The sequence below is a fragment of the Macrobrachium nipponense genome, chromosome 7 (genome assembly GCF_015104395.2).
Source record: "Macrobrachium nipponense isolate FS-2020 chromosome 7, ASM1510439v2, whole genome shotgun sequence".
Lineage (NCBI taxonomy): Eukaryota > Metazoa > Arthropoda > Malacostraca > Decapoda > Palaemonidae > Macrobrachium > Macrobrachium nipponense.
The window spans coordinates 115,046,626-115,072,664 of NC_061109.1; the positions used below are offsets into that span (position 1 = coordinate 115,046,626).

General features: G+C 40.9%; 2 protein-coding genes across 2 annotated transcripts in view; one reads left to right on the plus strand and one right to left on the minus strand.

Moving 5' to 3' along the window:
* Positions 1-26,039, plus strand: part of LOC135217158 (ATP-binding cassette sub-family D member 3-like) — a gene marked incomplete in the record, with an annotated part of 176,909 nt that overhangs the window by 88,216 nt on the left and 62,654 nt on the right.
* LOC135217425 (ATP-binding cassette sub-family D member 3-like) overlaps positions 1-26,039 on the minus strand; it is a gene marked incomplete at its 3' end in the record, with an annotated part of 110,201 nt that overhangs the window by 49,172 nt on the left and 34,990 nt on the right. Inside the window, 1 exon segment of the mRNA XM_064253286.1 lies at positions 15,317-15,408. Coding sequence (XP_064109356.1) covers positions 15,317-15,408 — 92 coding nt within the window.

Below are 26,039 nucleotides of genomic sequence, written 5' to 3' on the forward strand. Positions count from 1 at the left end.
CATATAAACTACGAGATAAAGTAAAATCAGCAATCAATTTACAGAATTTAACACCAATTCCTCCCAATAATGGAATATAAAATCATTCAATGGAATATAATGGTCTCTTAACCGACTACGTCTGGGTGAATTACAAAGAATCATACGAGACCACAACCCAATGTGCATATGTCTACAACATATAGGAAGTAACCCTACAAATATCCAACACTATAAAATTGCCTGTTATTCACCAACTGACGTGGAAAATTAGGCACAGCCATATACGTTCATATAGCATTACATATGAACTGTTGACATACCATCTATGCGCCATATCAAATAACCATCAATTAAACTGTATGTGCCTGATAAAAGTAAAATTATATTTGTAATTTAATGATTAAAACCAACCAAAATTTCATGCAAATTTCAGTGATTTTTCTGTGAACTTATTAGCAAAAGTATACAGGAACCACTACTTATAGTAGGAGATTTTAATGCACATAATCCATTATATATTAATAACCCCACTGACACATCCGGAATCAACATAGAGAAAACTATAATGAAACACAATCTGTATTGTCTCATGAAAGCGAAGTTTCCAACATATTTTTCAAATACACACCTAACCTTTTCTTCAATTGACATTTCATTATGTTCAAATGATGTAGCGGAGAAATTTGAATGGAACGTCCTAGACGATTCATACACAAGTGACCATTTCCCAATCATTCTGAACTACTTAAGTAATGTCAAAATATTGCCACCTACAAGATATAATATCCAAAAGCTAACTGGGTAAAATATTTCCTATACACACGAAAACATACCACCATTCCCACATAAATGAAGATCACAATACACAATGTGAATCCTTCTCAAACTTCATAATAAATGCTGCAGATAAAAGTATTCCAAAACCCAAAACACATTCCACAAAATCCCCTGTCCCATGTGGAATCCAACATTAACAACATTAAGTAAAATAAAACATATATTGAGTCGCAATCTAAACAGACTCAAAACTCGCCTTAAATCACTCAACAAAATGCCCTATAGTATAAACATATTAAACAAAATAGTTATAACAAACATAACCAATTAACCACATTAAACCACTATATAACAAATATACAGCCAAATTTAGAAAAACGGTAATAGCTGAAAAAAATCGCATCATGGAAGGAATATGTCTCAAACATATCTTCAAACACATCCACAAGGGATGTCTGGCAAAAGATAAGGAAAATCAATGGAAAACATATAAGACTCCAAGAAGTGCAATACATTTAATGGAAAAATATACCATGATACTTATGAAATATCAAACATAATTGGGAAACATTTTGAAAAACATCAGTGCTTACTCCAGCCTAGATACACATTTTTCAAAGTATCAGAAAACAAAAAGAAAATATAATACTCAATTTTGAAACTCTTGAAGACCTGGAATATACCTATATTTTAACATGGATGAACTAGATAATGCCATCAACTCTTGTCATCCCTCTGCACCAGGATATGATAAAATATCATTTGAAATGATAGAAAAATTAGCTCCTATAGCTAAATCATATTTATTAAAATTTTACAATAGTATCTGGCTAAAACGTGTCTTTCCTGATAAATGGAAACATGCCATAATTATTCCAATAAACAAACCAGGAAAGGATGCAAGTAATCCATCCAATTATAGACCGATATCTCTAACAAGTTGCCTATGCAAAATCTTAGAAAAAATGGTTAATGCACGATTAACGTATGTAATAACCAAAGAATCCATTTTAACACCAACACAATCTGGTTCAATAGCTGGCAGATCAACCCTAGATCCCTTAACACTTTAGAAGATCATATCAAAAAAGGCTTTGAACAAAAGAAATTAACAGTAGCTATATTTTTTATATAGAAAAAGCATACGATACAACATGGAAACTAACATCATGCAAAACTCCACTCCAAGGGACTAAGAGGCCACTTACCAATATTTATTAAGAACTTCTTAACAAACAGAACTTTTCAAGTAAGAGTAGAAAATTCCTACTCAGTAACCTATAAACTGGAAGAAGGAATCCCTCAAGGTAGTGTCTTGAGCTGTACATTGTTTGCTTTAGCAATCAATGACGATTACTATAAATTTACCAAGTGGTGTAAAAACAGTTTATATGTTGATGACTTTGTCATTTACTATACGAGTAGTAATCTGAGACATGCTCAGAGAGTTCTCAGTACTGCCATTTCAAATATATGTAGTTGGGCAAATTCAGTTGGATTTAAATTTCAACTGATAAAACAAAAGCAATCGTCTTCTACAAAGACAAAGGTGGATGAAGAACCAAACAATCAAACTGCATCTTTATAGCACTGAAATACAATTTTGTACAAAAATCAAGATATCTAGGAGTAATATTTGATCAACATTTAAATTGGAAAGAGCACATCAAATACATTAAAGCCAAGGGCATCAAAGCCCTTGCCATATTAAAAAAGTTATCACACACTAATTGGGGAGCAAGCGAGACATTTTATTAATGTATATATGGCAACAGTCTTATCCTAATAGATTACTGCTGTCCAATATATTCATCCGCCTCAGAATCTGCATTAAAATCTCTCGATGCAGTGCACCATGAAGGCGTGCGATTGCCTGCACAGGAGACTTTCCGATCGTCCCCCAAAACCAAACAACTCACTTTTGGTGGAGGCAGGTGTTTTTGCCCTTAAAACATCACCGTAATTTAATAACAATACAAAGAGGTCTTTCAATGCAAGCAGGATCGTCTCCTGCAACTTACTGCTTCCAAAACTGTAATCAAGTAACAGCAGTTAATAGTACTAGCTCTTTCCCAAAAAGAGCTAGATACATAATGAACATGCATAATATGAATCCAATTTTTCACCCACCAATGGAATTGCCACCACCATGGATTTTAAATAGAGTAAAGATATGTACCTCCTGTCTTACCTACTCAAAAAACAAATGACAAGTACGGAAATGTACCGCCAACATGCTTTGGAGCACATTAGAAGAAAAGGCGACAAATTTATGATATATACAGACGGCTCCAAAAATAATGTTGAGTAGGAGCATCTGCATATTCGAAAAATATGTTAAGTAAAAAAAGCCTCCACCTTCAATATCGTCAGTATTTACTGCTGAAGTCACAGCCATACAGATGGCTCTAGATATGATATCTGAGGCAAAAGCAAGTGTCTCTGTTTTTTCAGTGACTCACGTAGCGCTATAGATGCAATAGACAGTATAAACCAGGAACCAAATAGTACAGGAATTCAAATAAAATTCATCAACTCCTCCAATCAGGAATATCAATGGAAATATGGTTGGATCCCAGACACGTGGGAATAAAAAAAAAGAAATGAATATGCAGACTCTGCTGCCAAATTAGCCTGCACTATCCCTCCAACAATTTCATATGCCCCAGTGTCAGACTGGGTAAAATCAGTTAAAAACATTAATTTAACCAGGATTGGAAAGAAGATGGCCTTCTGTGCCAACAACAAATAAACTTAAAAATATAAAAACTGAAGTCTATGCATGGAGGACATCCTCACAGGAGGAAAGAGCAAAATAGGTGATCCTAGCAAGGCTACGTATAGGACACACAAGATTCTCACATGGTCACTTGATGTCAACACCACATGCTGACCCGAGTGAAATGTAACAGATGTCAAACACCCCATGACAGTACAGCATTTGCTTGTTGAGTGCCCAAATTGGACCCAGCAAAGATCTATTTATCTGCGGAGTTCGGAAATGAAAAATATTCTTGCGGAAAGCAGGGATTTTTCAATTATAAAATCATAAATTTTTTAAATAAGACAGGTTTCTCAAATAAGGGATTTTGACGAAGGAAAAATCTATTTCTGGTGTTGGCTCTGTCGCCCTATGAAAGGATCCTTAATATCATTCTTTCTAGGTAAATTAACCTAAAAATTACCAGAGAAAAACAAAATTAAGAAAATGTCAGTAAAACTGACTCGCTCACTCTTAAAAAGAAGTGTCGGTATGATAATAGGGGCGAGTGTGGAACACTACCACGAGACAATCACCAATTAGAACTTCCAATCAGAATCCCCCAAGAGAGAGCTGATACCAACGGCGATGCAGCCGCTACTACTACTACTAGAGGCGCGCCACGGACAGCAGCGCCCCTAGCGGACATCCTTAATCTAAACATCTAAAACATCTTGTCCTGCAAGGGGGGGTAAAACAAACCATAAACGGGGGGGTTTTCATAGGGCGACACGAGCCAATCACCCAGAAATAGATTTTTCCTTCGTCAAAAAACATCCCTTTGCTGGGCTCAGCTCGTGTCGGCCTATGAAAGAGTACCGGATGAAGAAACAGACAAGCATGGGAAAAAGGAACAATGAAAAGCAGTGTAAAATGATGGATATAATATAAGTAAAATCATTACAGCATACAAACTAAGCACTTAAACTAACTTATACTAAACAGTAAAACAATAGAACGTTAGTAATCTTAAAGTACTTAAATGGTAATTACAGTAAATTACAGTGATGCATGTAATATAAAACAAAAAGGGATTTACTTAACATATTTACAAATATACAAACTCATTGTGTCCTACCCTAGCATAAAAATAATGGGTAGGTACACTGAAGTCCATCATTAATCAAGTATGGCAAATATATACCAACACATTGTGTCCTACCCTAGCATAAAAAAATAAGGGTAGGTACACTGAGTCCATCGGTAATACAAGTATGGCAAAATATATACAAACACATTGTGTCCTATAATCCCTAGGCAAAAATATAGGGTACCCTGGTACGGTACACTGAAGTACATTATCAGTACAAGTGTGGATGTCCCTAGCAAAAATAAGGACAATCCACTATATGATTCAACGGCTAAGGCTATGATATTCGAGTAGCCTGGCGATAGGGTGAGGCATGTTGGATGATGTAGGTAGAAAGGAGACCTGGATCTATACTACAACTACTATACAGTATCAGGGGAAACAATGTTTTCCCGCTGCTACTGCTGAAAACTTTAAAGATTCCAAGGACTTTAAATAATGCCGTTTAAAGACTGTTGGGGATTTCCATCCAGTATACTTTCTAAGATCCTCAAAGTTCATATGTTGAAAATAATTAATTGAGGTGGCTACTCCCCTGATATCATGTGCTTTTGGGAATGACTCAGGGTTGGCTTGTTTAATGAAGTAAAGGATTTGTTGTCTAATACTTTTTACTGACAAAGTACCACCTTTTTTCTCTCATGAAGAGAGCACCTGAGGATCTTGAAGAAGTACGAGATAGAAAGGCTCTAGAGTTGATACTGGGCAGAGAGAAGGATCCTGTGGAAGTGGGATAACCTTCCAAGGAGGCCCACCTTGCAAGAGGATCCTCATTTTTGGCTAAAAAGCTACGATCCGGAGCAAGTAGAACTTCTCCTGATGGGAGGAATTCACATGACCCGCATCCCTGGATAGAGCCGACAGTTCTGAAATTCTCGCTCCTGAGGCTAGGCTTAATAGGAATAATGTCTTCCTCAGGAGCATTATGAATGTACAAGATGAGTTGTCAGTATCTGAAGCTAGTTTGAGGACATCATTTAAGAACCATGAAACTGTAGTAGGCCTCTGAGAAGGTCTAAGTCTAGCACAGGCGTTTGGGGATAGATCGTGTGAAATAAGATTCAGTCAGATCTATCTGAAAACCTACTTGAAAGATTTTCTTCAAAGCTGATTTATGAGTGGTAAAAGTGCTAGCTGCTAAACCTTTTTCAAACAAGGATCTGAAAAAGGATATAGCCAGATTAACTGTCATGGTTGTGGTGTTTCGATTCTCTCAAGAAAGATTGCTAATTTTTTAACAGCTGAGTCATATTGTCTAATGTTTGACTCTCTCTTATCTGATTCTAGAAGAGAATATTCTGTGGATCAATATCAGCATCTTTATTAGCCGCAAACTTCATGAAGTCCATAAAGTTAGGGTCTGGAGAATTCCTGAGGAAGCGAACACAGTCCTCATTTGTACTGATTGTGATAGCTTGGGATTGGGGATCCGTTGAGGTCGGAGACCCAATTCCGAGAAGAGATACCAGTTGCTCTTGGGCCGTCTGGTGCAATCAGAGCTACTATCCCTTTGAAAGACCTTAGTTTGCTTAGGACTTTCAAGAGAAGATTCACTGGAGGAAAAACATAAACCTCCTCACTGATTCCAGTCCAATGACAGGGCGTCCGTGGCATAAGCCAGAGGTCCAGGTTGGGGGCACATAGCAAGGGAGCTTGTGGTTCGCGTTGTGAGGCGAAGAGATCCACTTGGAGGCCTGGGACTCTCAGGCTTACCCACTGGAATGACCCGTCGCTAGGGACCACTCTGATTCCAGAGGAACTGACCGGGACAGGGCGTCTGCTATCACATTCCTTACTCCTGCCAGGTGAGTGGGCAGACAGATGCCATTTGTGTTTGTTTGCTAATGCAAAAATGGCTATCATGACATGATTCACATGCTTGGATTTGGACCCTCCTCTGTTGATGCAATGAACTACCACTGCACTGTCCAAAACTAGCCTTAGATGAGACTTCTTCGGGGGAAGCAGTCTCTTCAGAGTAAGAAATACTGCCATTGCTTCCAACACGTTTATGTGGAGCTGGCGAAATTGAACTGACCAAGTCCCCTGAACCTGTTTGAATTGAGAGTATCCTCCCCACCCGGACAGGGATGCATCCGTGTGAATGGTTAACACTGGAAGGGGATATTGAAGGGTACTTTCTTGGCTAAGTTCTTTACTTTTGACCAAGGCCGTAGTTGATTGCGGAGGATCTGTGGAATTACTGACAACTTGTCTCGATATTTGGAGTTTGCTCTTGACCGCCAAATTCGATTTATATCTTTCAGCCTTGTTGCCTTCAGAAGGATATCTGTTTACCGAAGCAAACTGAAGGGATCCTAGGATTCTCTCCTGGTTTCTCCTTGACGTTTGTTTGCATTTGAGAAATTGCCTGACAGATTTTGCTATTTCCTTCCGTTTGGCCACTGGAATTGACAGATTGTGGAAGACAAATCCCATTGGATTCCTAGCCCACTGAAAACGAGATTCCGGAGTAAGTCTGGACTTCGTTTTGTTTATCTGGAACCCCAGATGTTCCAGAAAGTGAACTACCTTTTTGGTGGCTTTGAGACATTCCTCGACTGTTGGTGCCCAGATCAACCAATCGTCGAGGTATGCTGCTACCATGATTTCCCTGAGCTCTCAATTGTTGTACAACCACTTCTGCTATTTTTGTGAATACCCTGGGGGCTACATTCAGACCGAAGGGCATCACTTTGAATGAGAATGTTTGATTTCCTAGTCTGAATCCTAGGAATGGGCGGAAGTGCCTGGCTATAGGGGATATGATAGTATGCGTCTGTAAGATCGATGGAGCATGTGACGGCTCACGCGGAAGTACGGTCCTTACTTGCAAGAGGGTAAGCATTTTGAACTTGTCGCAACGAATGAAAGAGTTTTAGCTTTGACAAGTCTAAGATTACCCTTCTTTTTGTTGAGCCTTTCTTTGGCACGCTGAATAAGCGACCTTGAAATTTTAGATGCTTGACTCTCGCAATAGCTCCTTTCTGAAGGAGTTCTTCCGCGTAATCTGTCATTCCTCTGACGGTATCTGGTGGAATGATTTGATTGGAGGAGGATCTTTGATCCAACTCCAGCCCAATCCTTTGGACACTATGCTCTGTGCCCACAATTGCTGAACCCCCACCTGTGGCGGAAGAGAACAGCCTCCCTCCTACCTGGGGAGCCTCATTGCTGATGGGCGGGTTGGCCACCACGCCCTCCTCTGAACTGCCTGCTCCTTGTCGCCCTTCCTGCGCCACGCTGACGAAAGTAACCTCTCGCCCTACCTCTCGGCTTGTTTGTAGCCTTGAGCCTCATATGAAGGGTTGAAGGCCGGCGAGATAGCGTAGGAGGTGGATGGCTGAGATTGAGGGGACAACAGGAGGATAGGCTGGTTCTGCTTCGAACTAGCAGGTTGTCCTTGTTGGGTAACCGGGACCGCCTGCACAAATTGCTGCTGTTGCTGGTGTTTCTGATACGGCTGGAACCTCTTACCAGCCTTCTTCGGTTTCTTACCAGCAGTGGGAACGGAATCTTGTTTTCCTCTTCGAGGAATACCCCACCTAGCTCTAAGGCTCTGGTTGAGCCTAGCAGCTTCGTGGTGTACTTCGTTGACAGCGGACTCTGGGAAGAGATCCGCTCCCCACATGCTAGAGGCCAAGAGTCTATTCGGCTCATGCCTAATAGTACATTCTTGTAGAACATGCTTTCGGCAGTTCCTCCTAGCCTGGAAGAAGTCAAAAGCGTCCGTTAGTACCGTCTGGAACTGAGATTTCGCCAAAATCTTGAACAGCGGTTCCGTAGCATAAGAGAGGGCAGCCATTTCCGTAATTATAAGGGAATTGAGGGACCTGCCAAACCTGGTTCGCGCATCAAACTCTGCCTGGATTAGGGAATCCGGCAGTCTTGGTAGCTTCTCGCCGAACTGGTCCATGGCGCAGTCCGGGTTTGAGCTTACCCAGCGTGAACGTAGCTGGCAAGTTCTCCCACAATTCTCCGAAAGCTGGGAAGAAGCGGAGAAGTAGACTCCGCCTCCCTCAACTGTGATGGGCTCATCCTTGAGGACTGCCTGAAGGGACTTCTCCACTAATTTCGTGGCGAACAGAAGAGAAACATCCTCTTCCGTCGCGAAAATAGTGAAGGGACTCTTGTAGGCCTGGAGTTTAGTATTCGTACACTCCCAGTCCTCAAGGCAGTGAACCCATTCCCGCTGAGCATGATCTCTACTGTATAGGACCGACTCTCTAGAGATCTTGTCTTCCCTAGTGAGAGCCGTTACGGTCAGCTTAGCATAAACCGATGAAAGGCTGCGTCAGACCTGGAGGGTAAAACTCGAAGTCCTCAATCCTTCGAGTCCCCCACTCCGGGATAGAGATCATCCCATCCTTGAAAGGAGCGTAGGCAGCTACTCTCCATGGGTTTCTCCATGGAGAAAGCTGGCAGAGATTCGTATGGCGGGAGTTGGAGAATCCCAGTTGCTTGGCGCTGGGGAGACTGAAAGAGGAACCTGAGATAGCCCAGCCTACTCGGTCCTCATTTTCTCTAACCCTGTTAGAGAGGTCTTGGTATCGATTGGCCTGATTGAGACAGAGTGCTCGACAACTGTGCGAACATCTGCTCGAATCTCGTCCCAGGGCGGAGACTTGCGAGCCAACCAGCTCGCCCACCATGTGCATCACCACTGCTGAGAAAGCAGAGGGATCAAGGTGCTAGGCCCTGCTCCTCCTACCGGCGTAGCCGGAGTGGGAGCGGTGGAGGCGGGAGAGGGCCTGGCTCGGCGTGAGCGCCCGAGCTCCTCCTTAGGAAGCTGCGGCGGGAGCGCGAGGGGCCTTCTCCCTTAGAAGCCTTGCCCTTCTGGAGCTCTTCGAGTGAGAAGAGCTCGGCTTCGCTTTCACCGCATCGGCGTAGGAAGTCGACGACTTCCTAGCCGAAGAAGCACGAGACGACTTCTTCGAAGTTGTCTTGGCCAGAGTCTTCGTTTCTCTCTGTCCCTTCACCTTTGGGGGTACAGAGAGAGCGGGAGAGCGGGTAGGGATCTCAGATCCCACAAAGCCTTGGAATGAAGCACTGGAAGAAGGGACAGGAGAAGATCCAGGAGCACCCAAGGAAAGACCTTGGGCGCCCGACACACCTACCTCAACCAACCAATCATCCACCCCTACCGCCATAGGCTCGATGTTAAGGTCCAGGCAGCGACGTCCGGGACCGACTCCTGGTAGGCTACGACCCCAAAGGATTGCTGGAGGTCTTGCTGGATGGAGGCTATCAGAGGGGCTAGCGGACAAGGGGTCAACGTAACCGGTCGACTTGCCCGCGGGAAGATCTGGACGGCCAGCTTCTTATCCAGAATAATGTAGGGCTGGCCCTTTCCTTTTGGCGGCGTTCTTTTCCCGAAGCCGCCCACCCAGCCGCTTTCATGGGTGGCGAGGCGGGCGACTTCCCTCACACCAGTAGCCTGAAAGAAAAGCGAGATTAGCTTCCAGTGGCGGAACGGGGGTTAACAAACTTATGGACTAAGGGTTGTTAGTAAAATGATAAGGAAGTCTATAACGGACTTACCCCATCCTCCCAGCTGACCAACCAGGTCGTAGCAAATGGCGCAGGCTTCTGGTGCCAGACGATCATCTCATTGTATGACGTGGCCACGGGGTGGGGGGCGTGAGACCTGCACTCATCGTGTCCGCAGGGGTCGTTTACAACGTCGCGTTGCACGCTGGGACCTGACAGTTGGTAGCCTGTAAGTGGAAAGATACATGAGTACCAGGTAAACACTTACAGTCTAACAGATTGCTCCGCTGGTGCCGGAGCGATAAAGTTAGATTAAACCAGAGCCCCCGCCAAAATACGTGTGGTAACTAGGTTGGTTGTGTGCTCTAGGCTATAGCTCCGCTGATGGCGGGGACACAAAAGGGAACCAACCAGGAGTGGTGGTAAATGGAAACCACGACGGAAAATGGCGGGGATGGTAGATAAAAATATCATATTACACAATTCATTGTAAAATTAGGGTATATCCTTAAAATAATAATAATACAAACCTCCCTCCCTCCCGCCCGTCTACTAGAAGAGTGCGCGGGTAAGAAAGCAGCTCCCTTCCGTAGCGGGGGAGAGATGTAAGGATATAGTAGGCAAGCAACCGACCACTAGAGGTGCCCCGCCCCGCCCGCTAGCGGAGCCAGTAATCTATAACCAAAGGTGCCCCGGCTGCGACGGAAGGCTCCTTTCGTATAGCGAGGGAGGTGGCTGAGCAACTGGGGAGGGGGGAGGAAGGTCTCGGTGTAACACGGCGGGAGTGAGAGAGGGGGGAGGGATGGCCTACTCCTCCCCGCCTCACCGACTACCCGCACGGAGACCCGGTACCTCATGAGTGGTCGCCCTATACCCCCGCTGGGAGGAACCCCTGGTCGCCTCAGAGAAGAAGTGAAAAAAGGCAACTGAGGTTGTCATGACAACCAAGGGGTCCCCCAGCTCCTCCCTATACCGAGAAGGGGAGGGCTGGGGGTAGGGTAAGGTGCGATGGTAACACGTGACCGCAAGTGGCCTAGGCCGCGCGCAACACAACCGTGGAGAGGGCCACGTGAACCAGGCTGTACCAATACAAGGAACAAGCACCTAGGCTAGCCTAACACCCTAAATATAATAAATTATACATCGAAAAGATGGAAAAGAAAAACACTTTTAGTAAAAGAGAAAGAAGCCCAGGAGGAGGCAGACTGTTCCAAGAAACAGAAGCCTACTCGGAGCCAGCGATAGCCGATGAAGAGCAAGAGCCGGGATGCTGGGCCGGAATAATCATAATAATAGCCCTAAATACCAAACATAGAGAAATGGTAGAAGGGCTGAACTAGCTAAAACTCGATGTAAAAACAATGAACGTAATATAGTAAGCCATAAGATAAGAAGTCCCAGTATGGAGGACCGGGAATTCTTACGGGAGGCAGCATGGCGCCGCCACGACAACCCGTCCGAACCTATATGACCTATTAAGAGGATATAGGTACCCGGAAGATAAAAAAGAGGTAAAATATTACTTATGAGTTTACTTAAACTTAGCCGTTGGGCAATAGCAGAGCGTTCCATGGTAGAAATAGAGATAAATCCAGAAATATCACAGCACAAGGGAATTTTGCGTCTTGACGCTAGCGCTAAAAAATTAAGGATGTAACGCTAGGGGCGCTGCTGTCCGTGGCTGGTCCTCTAGTAGTAGTAGTAGCGGCTGCATCGCCCGTTGGTATCAGCTCTCTCTTGGGGGGATTCTGATTGGAAGTTCTAATTGGTGATTGTCTCGTGGTAGTGTTCCACACTCGCCCCTATTATCATACCGACACTTCTTTTTAAGATGTGAGCGAGTCAGTTTTTTACTGACATTTTCTTAATTTTGTTTTTCTCTGGTAATTTTAGGTTAATTTTACTAGAAAGAATGATATTAAGGATCCTTTCATAGGCCGACACGAGCTGAGCCCAGAAAAAGTCTAATTTTTTTTTTTTTTTTTTTTTTTTTTTTTTTTTTTTTTTTTTTTTTCTTCTCAGGATTGATCCCTGAGAAACCAGCCCGCGAAGAGTCTACTTGAGACTCAGAGGTCTGGAAAAACTAACACCTATTAATAATAATAAAGTAAAAAATGGTTTTTACGTATTTCGTTTACGCTTCGTCGCCGAGAGAGAGAGAGAGAGAGAGAGAGATAGAGAGAGAGAGAGAGCGAGAGAGAGAGAGAGAGAGAGAGAGAGAGAGGAGAGAGAGATTCTTTCCTTTCTTCAGATCTTCCATGAACATGAAGAAATTAGTAAAAAATGTCTTTTATTTTAAACCTTTGGAAACCACCATTGCATATCGGCAATGACAACTTAAACACAACTCGATAAATGCTTGATAGTTTATGGCAGATGACGTCAGCAATCAACTGTTTTTCTCTCTCTCTAGAGAGAGACTGTTGCCTGATTTGGTTGTAACATTGACAGATATCCATTAGCAAAAGTTGAATAATAGTTGTGTATTGAGAATAATGATAATTTTAATAAAACTGTTGTTTTACTGTGTCTAATCATATTGCATGTATTATTACCATATTATAGTATTATGATATGAACATAGCAATCTACCATTTGCATTCTGGTTTTGTTTACATTCTTAAAGTAAACTGATGTCATTTTACCAATATCATCACTGTTTTTAGTTGCCGAATGGAACTTAATTCAGAGATATGCCTATAATATATAAGGTGAGAATGGTTTTATTACCTTTATTGTCAGTTAATATCAAAATGTGAATCTGTTCATGTATGCTGGTGGTTATCGCACTGCAACTAGGTTTAGCCTACCAATGAACGTCATACATATACCTTGAATAGGCTATTTATTATGAAGATATGCCAATAATATATAAGGTGAGAATAGTTTTATTACCTTTATTGTCAGTTAATATCATAATCTGAGTTGTTTCATGTATGTTGGTGATTAATGGACTGAGAAGCGGTCCAATAAAAAACCTGTGAATGACCGATTCCATGATTACTGATCCGCAATTAAGCAATGCCCCACTGTAATAGGTGTATGATATTCTCTCGCTCTCTGTGTAAGGGTAATGTATGTATTTGAAATGATACTGCTGTAAAGATTTTTTATGATAAAGCATGTTGTACAATATTTAAAATAATTAATGAATATTTCAAATATTGTACAAAATGTTCTATCCATCCTCATAAATCTTTATAGCAATATTATTTCAAATGCACATACATTACCCTGAGAGAGAGTTAAGTTAAGTATGTATATCTTAGTTTTACCAGATCACTGAGTAACAGCTCTCCTAGGGCTGCCCTGAAGGATTAGATATTTTTACGTAGCTAGGAACCAATTGGTTACCTAGCAACGGGACCTACAGCTTATTGTGGGATACGACCCACATTATACTGAGAAATGAATTTCTATCACCAGAAATAAATTCCTCTAGTTCCACATTGGCCGAGCCAAAAATCGAACTTCGGACCACTGGATTGGTAGCCAAGAGCGAAATCCACTCGTCCAACGCAGAACTACCCTGAGAGAGAGAGAGAGAGAGAGAGAGAGAGAGAGAGAGAGAGAGAATCTGACAGCTATTATGCTCAGTATGGGGCCCAACCTGGAATGAGCTTAATAGATGCAAAACTACAGTGTAAGTATGCTGTAAATCATTTTTATCATAAGTTAAGTATACCATAGCTTTACCAGACCACTGAGCTCTTCTCCTAGGGCTGGCCCGAAGGATTAAATATTCTTATATGGCTAGGAACCAACTGGTCACCTAGCAATCGGACCTACAGCTTATTGTGGGATTCGAACCACATTATATCGAGAAATGAATTTCTATCACCAGAAATAAATTCCTTTGATTCCGCGATGGCCGAGCCAAGAATCAAACTTCTGACCACCAGATTATTTTTATCATAAAAATCAGCATTTAGTCATGTATACAATGTGAAAAAATACAGTAATTGGTGAATAAATAGTGTTACTCTACAAAAAAAAAAAAGCAAATTAGTAAAACTTTTAGAGATATGGTCAATAGAAAAAATCCACAAATTAGTGAAAGTTCCCCGTTTTAAAGTGAATAATGTGTTCCAAAATAACCCACAACAAAGTTTACCAAGGAAATGTTCCTACAAACAAAAATCATCAGAAAACAAGTACATATACTTTGGTGCCCCGAAGATGTGTTAAATACACGAAAGTACTTGGCACTCTGTCTTTTCTTTTTTTTTTAATTTTCCCTGTGGCTTCTGCAGGTAAACAAAATCATGTGCTTACTTTTGTGATTTAATAGTATATACACATAAAAATAATGAAGACATTATTTCATTTCATGAGATATCTGAGTCAAAAATTTGTTATAACCTAGAATCTCACTTGTCTTATGAGATTTTAGAATATCCGGCTAACACTACATATTATGCTAATGTGTACAGACTACTATGAGCGCCTCAGTGGCGTGATCGCTATGGTCTTGGCCTGCCACCTCAGTGGCCGCGAGTTTGATTCTCGGGCATTCCACCGAGGGGTTAGAGATATGTATTTCTGGTAATAAAAGTTCACTCTTGCTGTGGTTCGAAAGTCTTGCAAAACCGTTGGCCGTTGCTGAATAACCACTGGTTCCATACAACGTAAAAACACCATACAAAAAAACAGACTACTATGGCCTGGTGAAATAAGGCAGACTATTCACAAACCATATTTGCTACCCATATACAATACAGTAATGACAAACACTTAAAACCAAAGTTAACATATTTCATAGATTACTATATTACATAGTAGTATATCTAACAATTACGATATGTCAAATTTTCTTATCGATAAACAATTATTAAACACCCCTATACCACTTCCAAATTTTTATATGGTATTTTTTTTATACCATTTGATAGATAGAATAGTTCAAAATCATTAATGGCCAATATTTTTTCTTGAAAAAGAAAATAGCCTACAAGAAAACTAAATAAAAAAAATTCTGGGAGGATGCCAGAAGACATTCTGTTGTAAAAACCTCTTGGCATAATAAATCTTATTTGCACCAAGTGTCAAGTTTCAATCAGTCCATAAAATCAACATGTAAGGGATAATCTAAAATAATTACAATTAAAAATACCTACACTAGACAATTACCATGATAAATTTACAACTTCATTCCATAAAATTAATTCTAGTTATAATTTTTTAATATTTCAAAATAAAAACAAAAAACCACTAACCTGCATTCGTGTTTTGTACTCAGCATTGGCAAGTTTTGATGCACTCAGATAAGGATATGCCACAACAGTAAATCCTACACAAGTTGCCAAATCTAGGAAAAACAATACGTAATACATACCAATTCATTCAATATTAAAAAAAAACAATAATCCTACGATTATACTTACATCTAAGTAATCAACAATTCAGACCAGTAAAGTTTAATTACGAATAAATTAATAACTGTCCATACTAAAGCAAAGAAAAGATTAGTATGATAGAAGAAATAATAAAGCTTTTAAAGTTTATAACAGCTTACCAACATAGGCATTACTTTGTTTTTTCCTACCCCATCTCATTTTCTAAATTTTTATAGCATAGTAGCTGCCTCGTCCTCAAGGAGTTACCCTTCATTGGTCTAACCAGAGCTCCATGGTGACCAGACTAATGTCAAAGAATTCTCTTTTAGCTGGACTTGTGGCCAAGTATTGTGTCGTAATTATATAAACATTATAACATGTGAGAGTATAAATAGAATCAGGATAGCACTTTCTCTTGTCCTAAGCGAATGCTAAAACCCAGTTTAACTACGTCAAAACCTGCAAGAAGTGGCTATGAGCATATGCACCATCATATGTTTACATCCAACCAAACACGGACCATGAAATCATTCCATCCAGGTCAGCAAACAAACCGGAGCTCATCAAGTTCACTCTTCACTTATTGATTCAGCAAAGTGCATAATTTCAAGTCGAAGTTAAAAAATTTTTAGTTTATACTGTGGAACAATGATTTTACTATGAGAGAAGAACTGCAAATCAGGCTTTTTTTTGTTTATGATTTATGACCATTAGGCTAGCTCCGAGAATTTCATTCTTCGCTTACTAATTTCATTACCAAGTTTCATTATACAGTGGTACCTCGACATACGAAATTAATCCGTTCCGAGGCGGCCTTTGTATACGAGTTTTTCATATCTTGAACCGCATTTTACATGTAAAATGGCTAATCCATTCCAAGCCCTCAAAAACACCCCAGTAAATTTCAAAATAAAGCTAAATTGACCTATAAACAATGAAATACTACAACAATTTGGACCATTCAATAACTAACTTAATACGTACTAGTAGTACTAATATGTATGTACCTGTAAATATAGTGTATTAGTGTACATGGTATATACAAGAAATATTGTACGTACATGTAGTAAAATGTGGAAGCTTACCTTTCGAGTGAGGCTATCTCCGAAAGTGGCGACAGAGGAGGAGGACAAACGGCAGATACGTACACTTAACTTTACGAAACACAAAAAAATGTCAGGGAAACATAAACTAAACTTTACAAAACACATTAACAAAACTAACCCTTAACTTTACAAAAAACTTAAAATTAAATTTTTTTTTTTACTTTTTTATACTTACTTTTTTTTTATACAAAATTTAAACTTCTTCACCACTTTCAACTTTCTGTTTTTTCATAGTATCACTTGGTTCTTCCTTTTTGCTTACTTCTACTAAAGGCCTCTTTAAAAAATAACTATCCAAGGAAGATTGTTTCTGCCTGCTTTTGACAATGTTCCTGAAATGACTCAGGCAAACGTCATCAAATTGTGCAAGCATACGACCTGTGAAAGCCTTTTCGGGGTGTCTCTTTTCTACGAATGATTGCACCTCATGAAAAGCAGCTAGAGCATCCTTAATTTCTGCCATTGTCATAGAGTTGTCGTCCTCCTCTTCGCTGCGGCTAGAGAACTCTTCCTGAACGATGTTACGTTGCATGGCCTCAAACTCCTTCAGGTCATCTGTCGTAAGCTCCTCTTGGTGCTCCTCGAGAATGTCATTGATGTCGTCCTTGTCGACGACCAGCCCCATGGACTTGCCGAGTGCAACGATCTCATCAAGATCTGGTTGCGAAACAGTTTCAGGATTGTCATACGGCATCAGGCCAGAGTTTCCTCCACGAAGAATTCAAGGTTTGCCTCGAAACCTCCTGCCAAGCTTGGTCGATGAGTCGGATGCATATCACAACATCAAAATGCTCCTACCAAAATTCATGCAAGGTGAGGTTTGTGGTATCGGTGATGTCGAAACATCTCTTGAAAAGATGTTTCGTATACAGCTTCTTGAAGTTCGATATCACTTGCTGGTCCATGGCTGGAGAGAGGGTGGTGTTAGGCGGAAGATAAGAACCTTGATAAACGAATACTCCACTAGGATATCTTCCTCGAGGCCAGGATGTGAGCAAGGGGCATTGTCCCAACAACAGCAGACATTTCAGAGGGAGGCGCTTCTCTCCCAAGAATTTCTTCACTGTCGGGCCGAAACACAGATTTACCCACTCGGTGAACAAGTCTCGTTACCCAGGCTTCCGCATTAGCCTTCCACATCACTGAAGCTTCTCCTTTAGCACTTTGTGGGCCTTGAAGGCTTGAGGAGTCTCCGAATGATACATAAGTAGGGGCTTCACCTTGCAATCCCCACTGGCGTGCGAAAAAAGTGCGAGCGTAACTCTATCTTTCATAGGCTTATGCCTGAGTAGCTTCTTCTCTTCCTGCGTGATGTACGTCCAACGAGGCAATTTTTTCCAAAAAAGGCCAGTCTCATCACAGTTGAAGATTTGCTGAGAACTGTAGCCTTCTTTGAGAGTCATCTCGTCGAACGTCTTAACAAATGCTTCGGCCGCTTTCGTGTCCGAGCTGGCCGCTTCCCCATGCCGCACCACCGAATGGATGCCAGTCCGTTTACGGAATTTTTCAAACCACCCATGAGAAGCATTGAACTATGGGGTTGGCGTCGATGTCCCTTCTCCTCTGTCGTCTTCGGCTTGGGCAATTAAATCGACGAAAATAGCGCTGGCCTTGAGCCAGATTGCCGTCTCCGTTATCGTCATCGCCAGCGATTTCTTTGTCTTTTATCCAGACAAGAAGCAGCCTTTCCATCTCATCGTGCACGTGGCTCCTCTTGCTGGACAAAATAGTCATGCCCTTGGAAGGTGTAGCTGCTTTGATGACATCCTTCTGCTTAAGGATGGTGCCTATTGTCGATGGATTTCGGCCGTATTCCTTGGCGATCACACTCAATCGCATACCAGCTTCATATTTTTTAATGATCTCCATCTTCGTCTCCGAAGAGAGCATCCTCTTCTTTCCTAATCCAACTTTCTTGGGACCCATGACTACGTATATACTGTACGTAATTAAGTTTTGACTACGTATATACTGTACGTAATTAAGTTATGTAGTACGTATACGTATGAAGTAAAGTTCTCACACAACACGATAAAGTAGTACTACAACGAAATCACTAATGAATTTACGTTAAAAACAAAATCGTATAGAATGAACGAATTCCGCGTGCTTACAATACCGATGGTGCCGCGAAGGGGCTGAAGAAGCACACCGCTATGTAGATGCATCATGGGATCATGGGAGGGATGCTGATCAATAGGAGAGAAGGATCTTATGGCAGTGACTAACATCAGGAACCAATGGGAGAGCGGAGGATGGTGGCGAGTCTACTCAGTTGGCTGCGCACAAGTTTTAAAATTGTTATGGGTGGTCCGGGCGAATCTCGGACTTTACAGCAACAACCTTTCATATCTTGAACACTTTTCATAAGTAGAGCCGCAAAAGTCTTCGTATTTGCTTTCGTATCTCGAGTTTTTCATAAGCTGAGCCTTTCATATCTCGAGGTACCACTGTACGTTGAAAGCAAAGTGTAAAATTTTGAGTTCCAGTTACATATTTTATAATTTAGACTGTAGAACAATGATTTTATTGTGTGTGAAAGCTGGTCACCAGCACATGTCGGTGCTTACGATTTAGAATTGTTAGCTCCGAGAATTTCATTCTTCGTTCATTGATTTTATTACCAAAGTTCATGGAAACAACTAAGAGACAGAGGAACAATGTGCGTGAAAAGCTGTAGCACCATCATTACCTATTTGTAGAAGCAAAATCTATTTTGAAGAATTTATCATATTTAGAAGTTTTAGCTGTAGCACCATCAGCACTTCTATTTTACTATCATTAGCTATTTGTAGAAGCAAAATCTATTTTGAAGAATTTATCATAATATTTAGAAGTTTTATCTAAAGAAATGTTCCACAATTGTTGTTAAAGAAATGTTCCACAATTTCTGTTATTATTTTTATTAACAAAAGATAATCCTTTCAGATAATGATGTCAGCAATAGCCTACTAAGCAACAGCCTACAATCTACATAGATTCAGTGAAAATATGTTAGATTAAATGTAGTAGATATTATCTGTAGCCTATAACCAAGGATTGTATATCCTTAAGGATGAACAAAAATAACCTGGACTAGGCAGTAACCAGAATTAAGGCACAATTTAAAGGCATACCCTGTTAGGCTAGGGGCCAAGGCAGTAACCTAAGTATACAGCGAACACCCCATATTCACCGACTCACGTATTCGCAGATTTCTCTCTGGAACATACAACCCTGTTATCCGAGGGAAATTCACGTATTTGCAGTATTTTTCTATGAGAAATATACAGTGGTACCTTGAGATACGAAAGGCTCAACTTACTAAAAACTTGAGATGCAAAAGAAAATACGAAGATTTTTGCGGCTCTACATACGAAAATTGTTCAAGATACGAAAGGTTGTTGCTGTAGAGTCCGAGATTCGCCCAGACCACTGATAACAATTTTAAAACTCGCGCGCCACCAACTGAGTAGACTTGCCACCATCCTCCCTCTCTCCCATCCTATTGGTCAGCATCTCTCCCATGATCCCATGATGCATCTACGTAGCGGCCTACTTCTTCAGCAACTTCGCAGCATCATCGGTATTGTAAGCACGCGGAATTCGTTCATTCTATACGATTTTGTTTATTAACGTAAATTCGTTAGTGATTTCGTTGTAGTATACTTTATCGTGTTGTGTGAGAACTTTACAACATCATATACTACATAACATAATTACGTACAGTATATACGTAGTCATGGGTCCCAAGAAACTTGAAGTTCACGGAAAGAAGAGGATGCTTTCTTTGGAGATGAAGATGGAGATCATTAAAAAATATGAAGCTGGTATGCAATTGAGTGTGATTGCCAAGGAATACGGCCGAAATCCGTCGACAATAGGCACCATCCTTAAGCAGAAGGATGTCATCAAAGCAGCTACACCTTCCTAGGGCATGACTATTTTGTCCAACAAGAGGAGCCACGTGCACGACGAGATGGAAAGGCTGCTTCTTGTCTGGATAAAAGACAAAGAAATCGCTGGTGATACGATAACGGAGACGGCAATCTGCCACAAGGCCAGCGCTATTTTCGGCGATTTGATTGCCCAGGCCGAAGACGACAGAGGAGAAGGGACATCGACGCCAACCCCAGACTTCAAGGCTTCTCATGGGTGGTTCGAAAAATTCCGTAAACGGACTGGCATCCATTCGGTGGTGCGGCATGGGGAGGCGGCCAGCTCGGACACGAAAGCAGCCAAAGCTTTTATTAAGACGTTTGATGAGATGACTCTCAACGAAGACTACAGTTCTCAGCAAGTCTCCAACTGTGATGAGACTGGCTTTTTTTTGGAAAATAATGCCTCGTCGGACGTACATCGCGCAGGAAAAGAAGAAGCTACTCAGGCATAAGCCTATGAAAGACAGACTTATGCTCGCACTTTGCTCGAACGCCAGTGGGGATTGCAAGGTGAAGCCCCTACTTGTCTATCATTTGGAGACTCCTTGAGCCTTCAAGGCCCACAAAGTGCTAAAGGAGAAGCTTCCAGTGATGTGGAGGGCTAATGCGAAAGCCTGGGTAACGAGACTTTTGTTCACCGAGTGGGTAAATCTGTGTTTCAGCCCGACAGTGAAGAAATTCTTGGAAGAGAAGCACCTCCCCTCTGAAATGCCTGCTGGTGTTGGGGGACAATGCCCTGCTCACCTCCTGGCCTCGAGGAAGATATCCTAGCGGAGTATTCGTTTATCAAGGTTCTTTATCTTCCGCCTAACACCACCCCTCTCCTCCAGCCCATGGACCAGCAAGTGATATCGAACTTCAAGAAGCTGTATACGAAACATCTTTTCAAGAGATGTTTCGACATCACTGATACCACAAACCTCACCTTGCGTGAATTTTGGAAGGAGCATTTCGATGTTGTGATATGCATCCGACTCATCAACCAAGCTTGGCAGGAGGTTTCGAGGCGAACCTTGAATTCTTTGTGGAGGAAACTCTGGCCTGATGCTGTATCCGCCCGAGACTTCGAGGGATTCGACGTGGGCAAAGCTGGTGCTGCAGATTCAGCAACAGTTGACGATCCTGAAACTGTTTCGCAACCAGATCTTGACGAGATCGTTGCACTCGGCAAGTCCATGGGGCTGGTCATCGACGAGGACAACATTAATGACCTTCTCGAGGAGCATCAAGAGGAGCTTACGACGGATGACCTGAAAGAGTTGGAGGCCATGCAACATAACATCATTCAAGAAGAGTTCTCTAGCAGCGGCGAGGAGGAGGACGACGACTCTATGACAACGGCAGAAATTAAGGATGCTCTAGCTGCTTTTCATAAGGTGCAATCATTCGTAAAAAAGAGACACCCCGAAAAGGCTTACACAGGTCGTATGCTTGCACAATTCGATGACGTTTGCCTGAGTTGTTTCAGGAACATTGTCAAAAGCAGGCAGAAGCAATCTTCCTTGGATAGTTATTTTTCAAAGAGGCCTTTAGTAGAAGTAAGCAAAAAGGAAGAACCAAGTGATACTACGAACAAACAGAAAGTTGGAAGCGGTGAAGAAGTTGAAATTTTGTAAAAAAAAAAAAAAAAAAAAAAAAAAAACTTTTAATTTAAAGTTTTTTGTCAAGTTAAGTGTTACAGTTTTGTTAGTGTGTCTCATAAACTTTAGGTTATGTTTTCCTGACATTTTTTTTATGATTCATAAAGTTAAGTGTACGTACTATAAGAAGTTTTCTGCTGTTTGTCCTCCTCCTCTGTCCCCACTTTCGAAGATAGCCTCACTTGAAAGGTAAGGTTCCACATTTTACTACATACGTACGTATGTATGTACAGTATTTCTTGTATACCATGTACACTAATACACTTTATTTACAGGTAAATACATATTAGTACTACTAGTACGTATTAAGTTAGGTATTGAATGGTCCAAATTATTGTAGTATTTCATTGTTTATAGGTGAATTTAGCTTTATTATGAAATTTACTGGGGTGTTTTTGGAGGGCTTGGAGCGGATTAGCCTTTTACATGTAAATTCCAGATTTTTTTGTATTAATTTCATCATAAAATGCACTTATTGTGAGAAAACTAAAAAAATTGTATAAACATTTACAGTGGGGTTTTTCTTGAGTTTTACCTGAGAAAGTAGGCAGTTTTAAGCATTTTTATAGGAGTTTCAACTATTGCAAGTTCAGCTATTTGCGCGGAGGGGGGGGTGTGGTACGGATCCCCAGCGAATACGGGGGGAACAATGTACACCAAAGACCTTAGGATTAGATAAAAGACTAGACATTTTTCCTTTTATATAACCTGTATTCTTAAGCATAGTCTTAGTACTCTACACTATCATATGCATACCCTTAAAAGAGAATTAAATAACCTAGGTTTATTAGACAAAAACCTAGGCTAGGTGATAGACTAGCCCAGCTATAGTTTCACTTTATTACGTTACTGTTTTTACATAGTAGACCAAAAACAATAAACCAAATACATGCAGTCCCCAGGTTACGACAGGTTCGGCTTACGACGTTCCGAGGTTAAGGCGCTTTTCAATTATATTCATCAGAAATTATTTCCAGGGTTACGACACATTCCAGGGTTACGGCGCCTCCAACACTGATCTGGCACAAGAAATATGACACCAAAAATACAAAATAATCTATATTTGAAGGTTTTTTGGATGAAAAAATTCAATAAGAATGCAGTTTACATAGTTTTTAATGCACCCAAAGCATTAAAAGTAAGGTTTTCTTAGGATTTTTCACAATGTTCCGGTTTACGACTATTTTCAGCTTACAACGCGTCTCAAGAACGGAACACCTGTAGTAAACTGGGGACTGCCTGTATACTATGAGGTAGTAGACTAACTTGAAGGGTACAAATTACACCTGGCTAATCCCATACCCTTAAAGGTGAAATAATTAATCAGGATTAGAATAACTTATACCAGGTGATAGCCTGAATATAGTTTCACATCAGTCTCATTAGAAAGTTACTGTTTTATATAGTAGACCAAATAGCCTAAGACTATATATAAACAATCTAGGTTAGACAAAAATGTTAGCCTAACTATGAGTTTACATTTAAGTAGGTAGGTTTCTGTTTTTATAAAGCCTTTACATTTGATCTACAGTAATCTGAATTAGGAAATACCCTATATACCAGGCTAAGAGAGAACAATTTAGGAAACATCCTATTGTTGGTGTAATAAGTGGCAGTTTAGCCCAAATAGCCTAGGACTGGATATAAACATTATCCTAGGCTTAATTGGATAACAATTTTTAAGACTAGGGGCTGATACTGATACAGCAGCCTATTAGTAAAGATGCATAATAGTGGCGTTCTTATGCAACCTATACCTTTAAAGGTGATCAAAACCCAGAACAGGTTGTAGCCTAACCAAATTAAGTAGATACCCCCTTTCTAAAGGAATATCCTACCAGTAGCCTAAAAAACAGCATGGTTTATATCCTTAAAAGTTTTAAATAAGCCTATATAATACACAGAGACCTAGAATAGGCTGAATAGGTAGCCTCTAGGAAAACCTCTATTCCTAGCTTAATGTACATTACTGTAGAAGCTTTCAGTTAGTCAAGTAGAATCCAAAGTGTAAAAGTACTACTGCATCATGCAACCCAAAAGTGAGAGGGGATGCAAATGCTAACCAAATAAGGTCTAATATGGGAATTCTGACTGGTCACCACTATATGGTCAGTTTTGAATACAAAACTATAAATCACAACATGATAGGGGCTCCAATACTCATCCCTGATGATACTAATAATCCTTGGTTAGACGAATCAGTGCACATTTTCTCTCATAGTAAATGTCTAATTAATGAGAGATAAACTATGATCGAAGCTGTACATGTGAAAGATCACTAATGGTAACAGTTTTCTTACCTGTGTCTATAACATTAAAAGCTATAGAAGACACCCTTTGCCAGGACCCAAATTGCTCACCAAGGACTCACAGCCTTCTGTCCCTTCACTTTCAAAAACATTAATCTTGTAAAAACAGATTTTCAGAATTTTGTAGTGATTAAAATTTGACCACAGACAATGCCAGAATTAAAAGCATTTTCCAAGGTCATCACAGTTTTGGAAAGCTCCACCAAGGAATGGGCAACATTACAACTCCCTTCTGAAGGGGAAAAGCCCCCTTTATTTAAAGCTATGCAGCAATTTAGGACCCCTAAGAAAAGAACCTCAAGAGGCAGCAGCCTCAACTGAATTTCATGCTAGGATCCACCTCTTTAGTATTATAACCTCTACCACCTTGCTGGAAGTTGCCAACAGAGGGCTTCCAAAATGTTCCAGAACAATTGTTGCTACTGTGGCCAAAAGTCTTATAGAAAAAAGAAAAGCAACAACTGGAATGACTATCGAGGGCAGAGGCAGAAGAAGACATGGATACCAACGGAATGGTATGGTTGGGGGTCGACTTCAGTGACACCACAGGCAACAGAAGCCTTCCCCTTGTGGACACAACATTAATTTTAAATTGGATAGGGTGGAAATGGTCTCACCCCTCCCCCTCATGTAAAGGGATTCTTCCAAAATTCAGACTCCATCTCTGGAAGATTATGTGCAGAAAGGCCCTGTTAATGGGAGCCATAGATAAATGTGCGTATATTCGCCACCAAGCACGTCTCAAGTGTCCCCACAAAGGATGATTCCAGAGTGATTCTAGACCTATACACATTGAAAAAGCATCGTTTGCCAAAATTTACAAATAATTACCGTTGCATTAGTACCTTCAATTGATCTAAAAGTGATTTGAATAACTATAGATCTGAAAGATGCATACTGGCACGTCCCTGTCACCATTCCCTTCCATCCATTTCTATGGCTTTGGACAAGGAAAGATATGTACAGGTTCAAATCATGCCCTGTGGGCCAAACATTGCATCAAGAAACTTGACAAAATTAGTAACAGTAGTTGTTTGAGAAATCAGGAATACAACTAATAGCCTACCTAGACGACTGGTCGATATTGGGGCCTCAAGAAAAGTGTGCTTGAAAAATCTAAAACCAGTGGTCAATTGATAAGTCAAAAGGTTTTATATATTGGAAAAATCCAAGCCCACACCCAACAGATGCTTTCAGTAACTGGAACTGTGTTGGGACACTTTTCACAGTCCATTGTTTCTCCCAATCATAATCTTACTACAAAAGACAGTACTAGTTTGGTCTGTCTGTCTGTTGTCTGTAAGCACTTTTCACCAGTGTGGAATCCCACGAAAGTGCTTAACAACTGACGGACCAATTTATTAGCATTAGGGGTTAAAAAGGGGTGAAGGAGAGAGGGTCTTTCCTCTTTCCCTACTCAGTGACTACCTAACTAACAAGACCAAGCCATTTTCAAATCGTTGCTGAATATGGTAAGATACGGGTGAAAATTACATCAGGGAAAACTACCTCTCGGTAGTTTATGGTAAACATTGAATTTTGATTTCATATGTTCTGACAAGTAGGGCAGGTACAACAACATAGGAAATAACAAGGAAAGGAAATAAAAATTTCGAGCATTAGCTCGG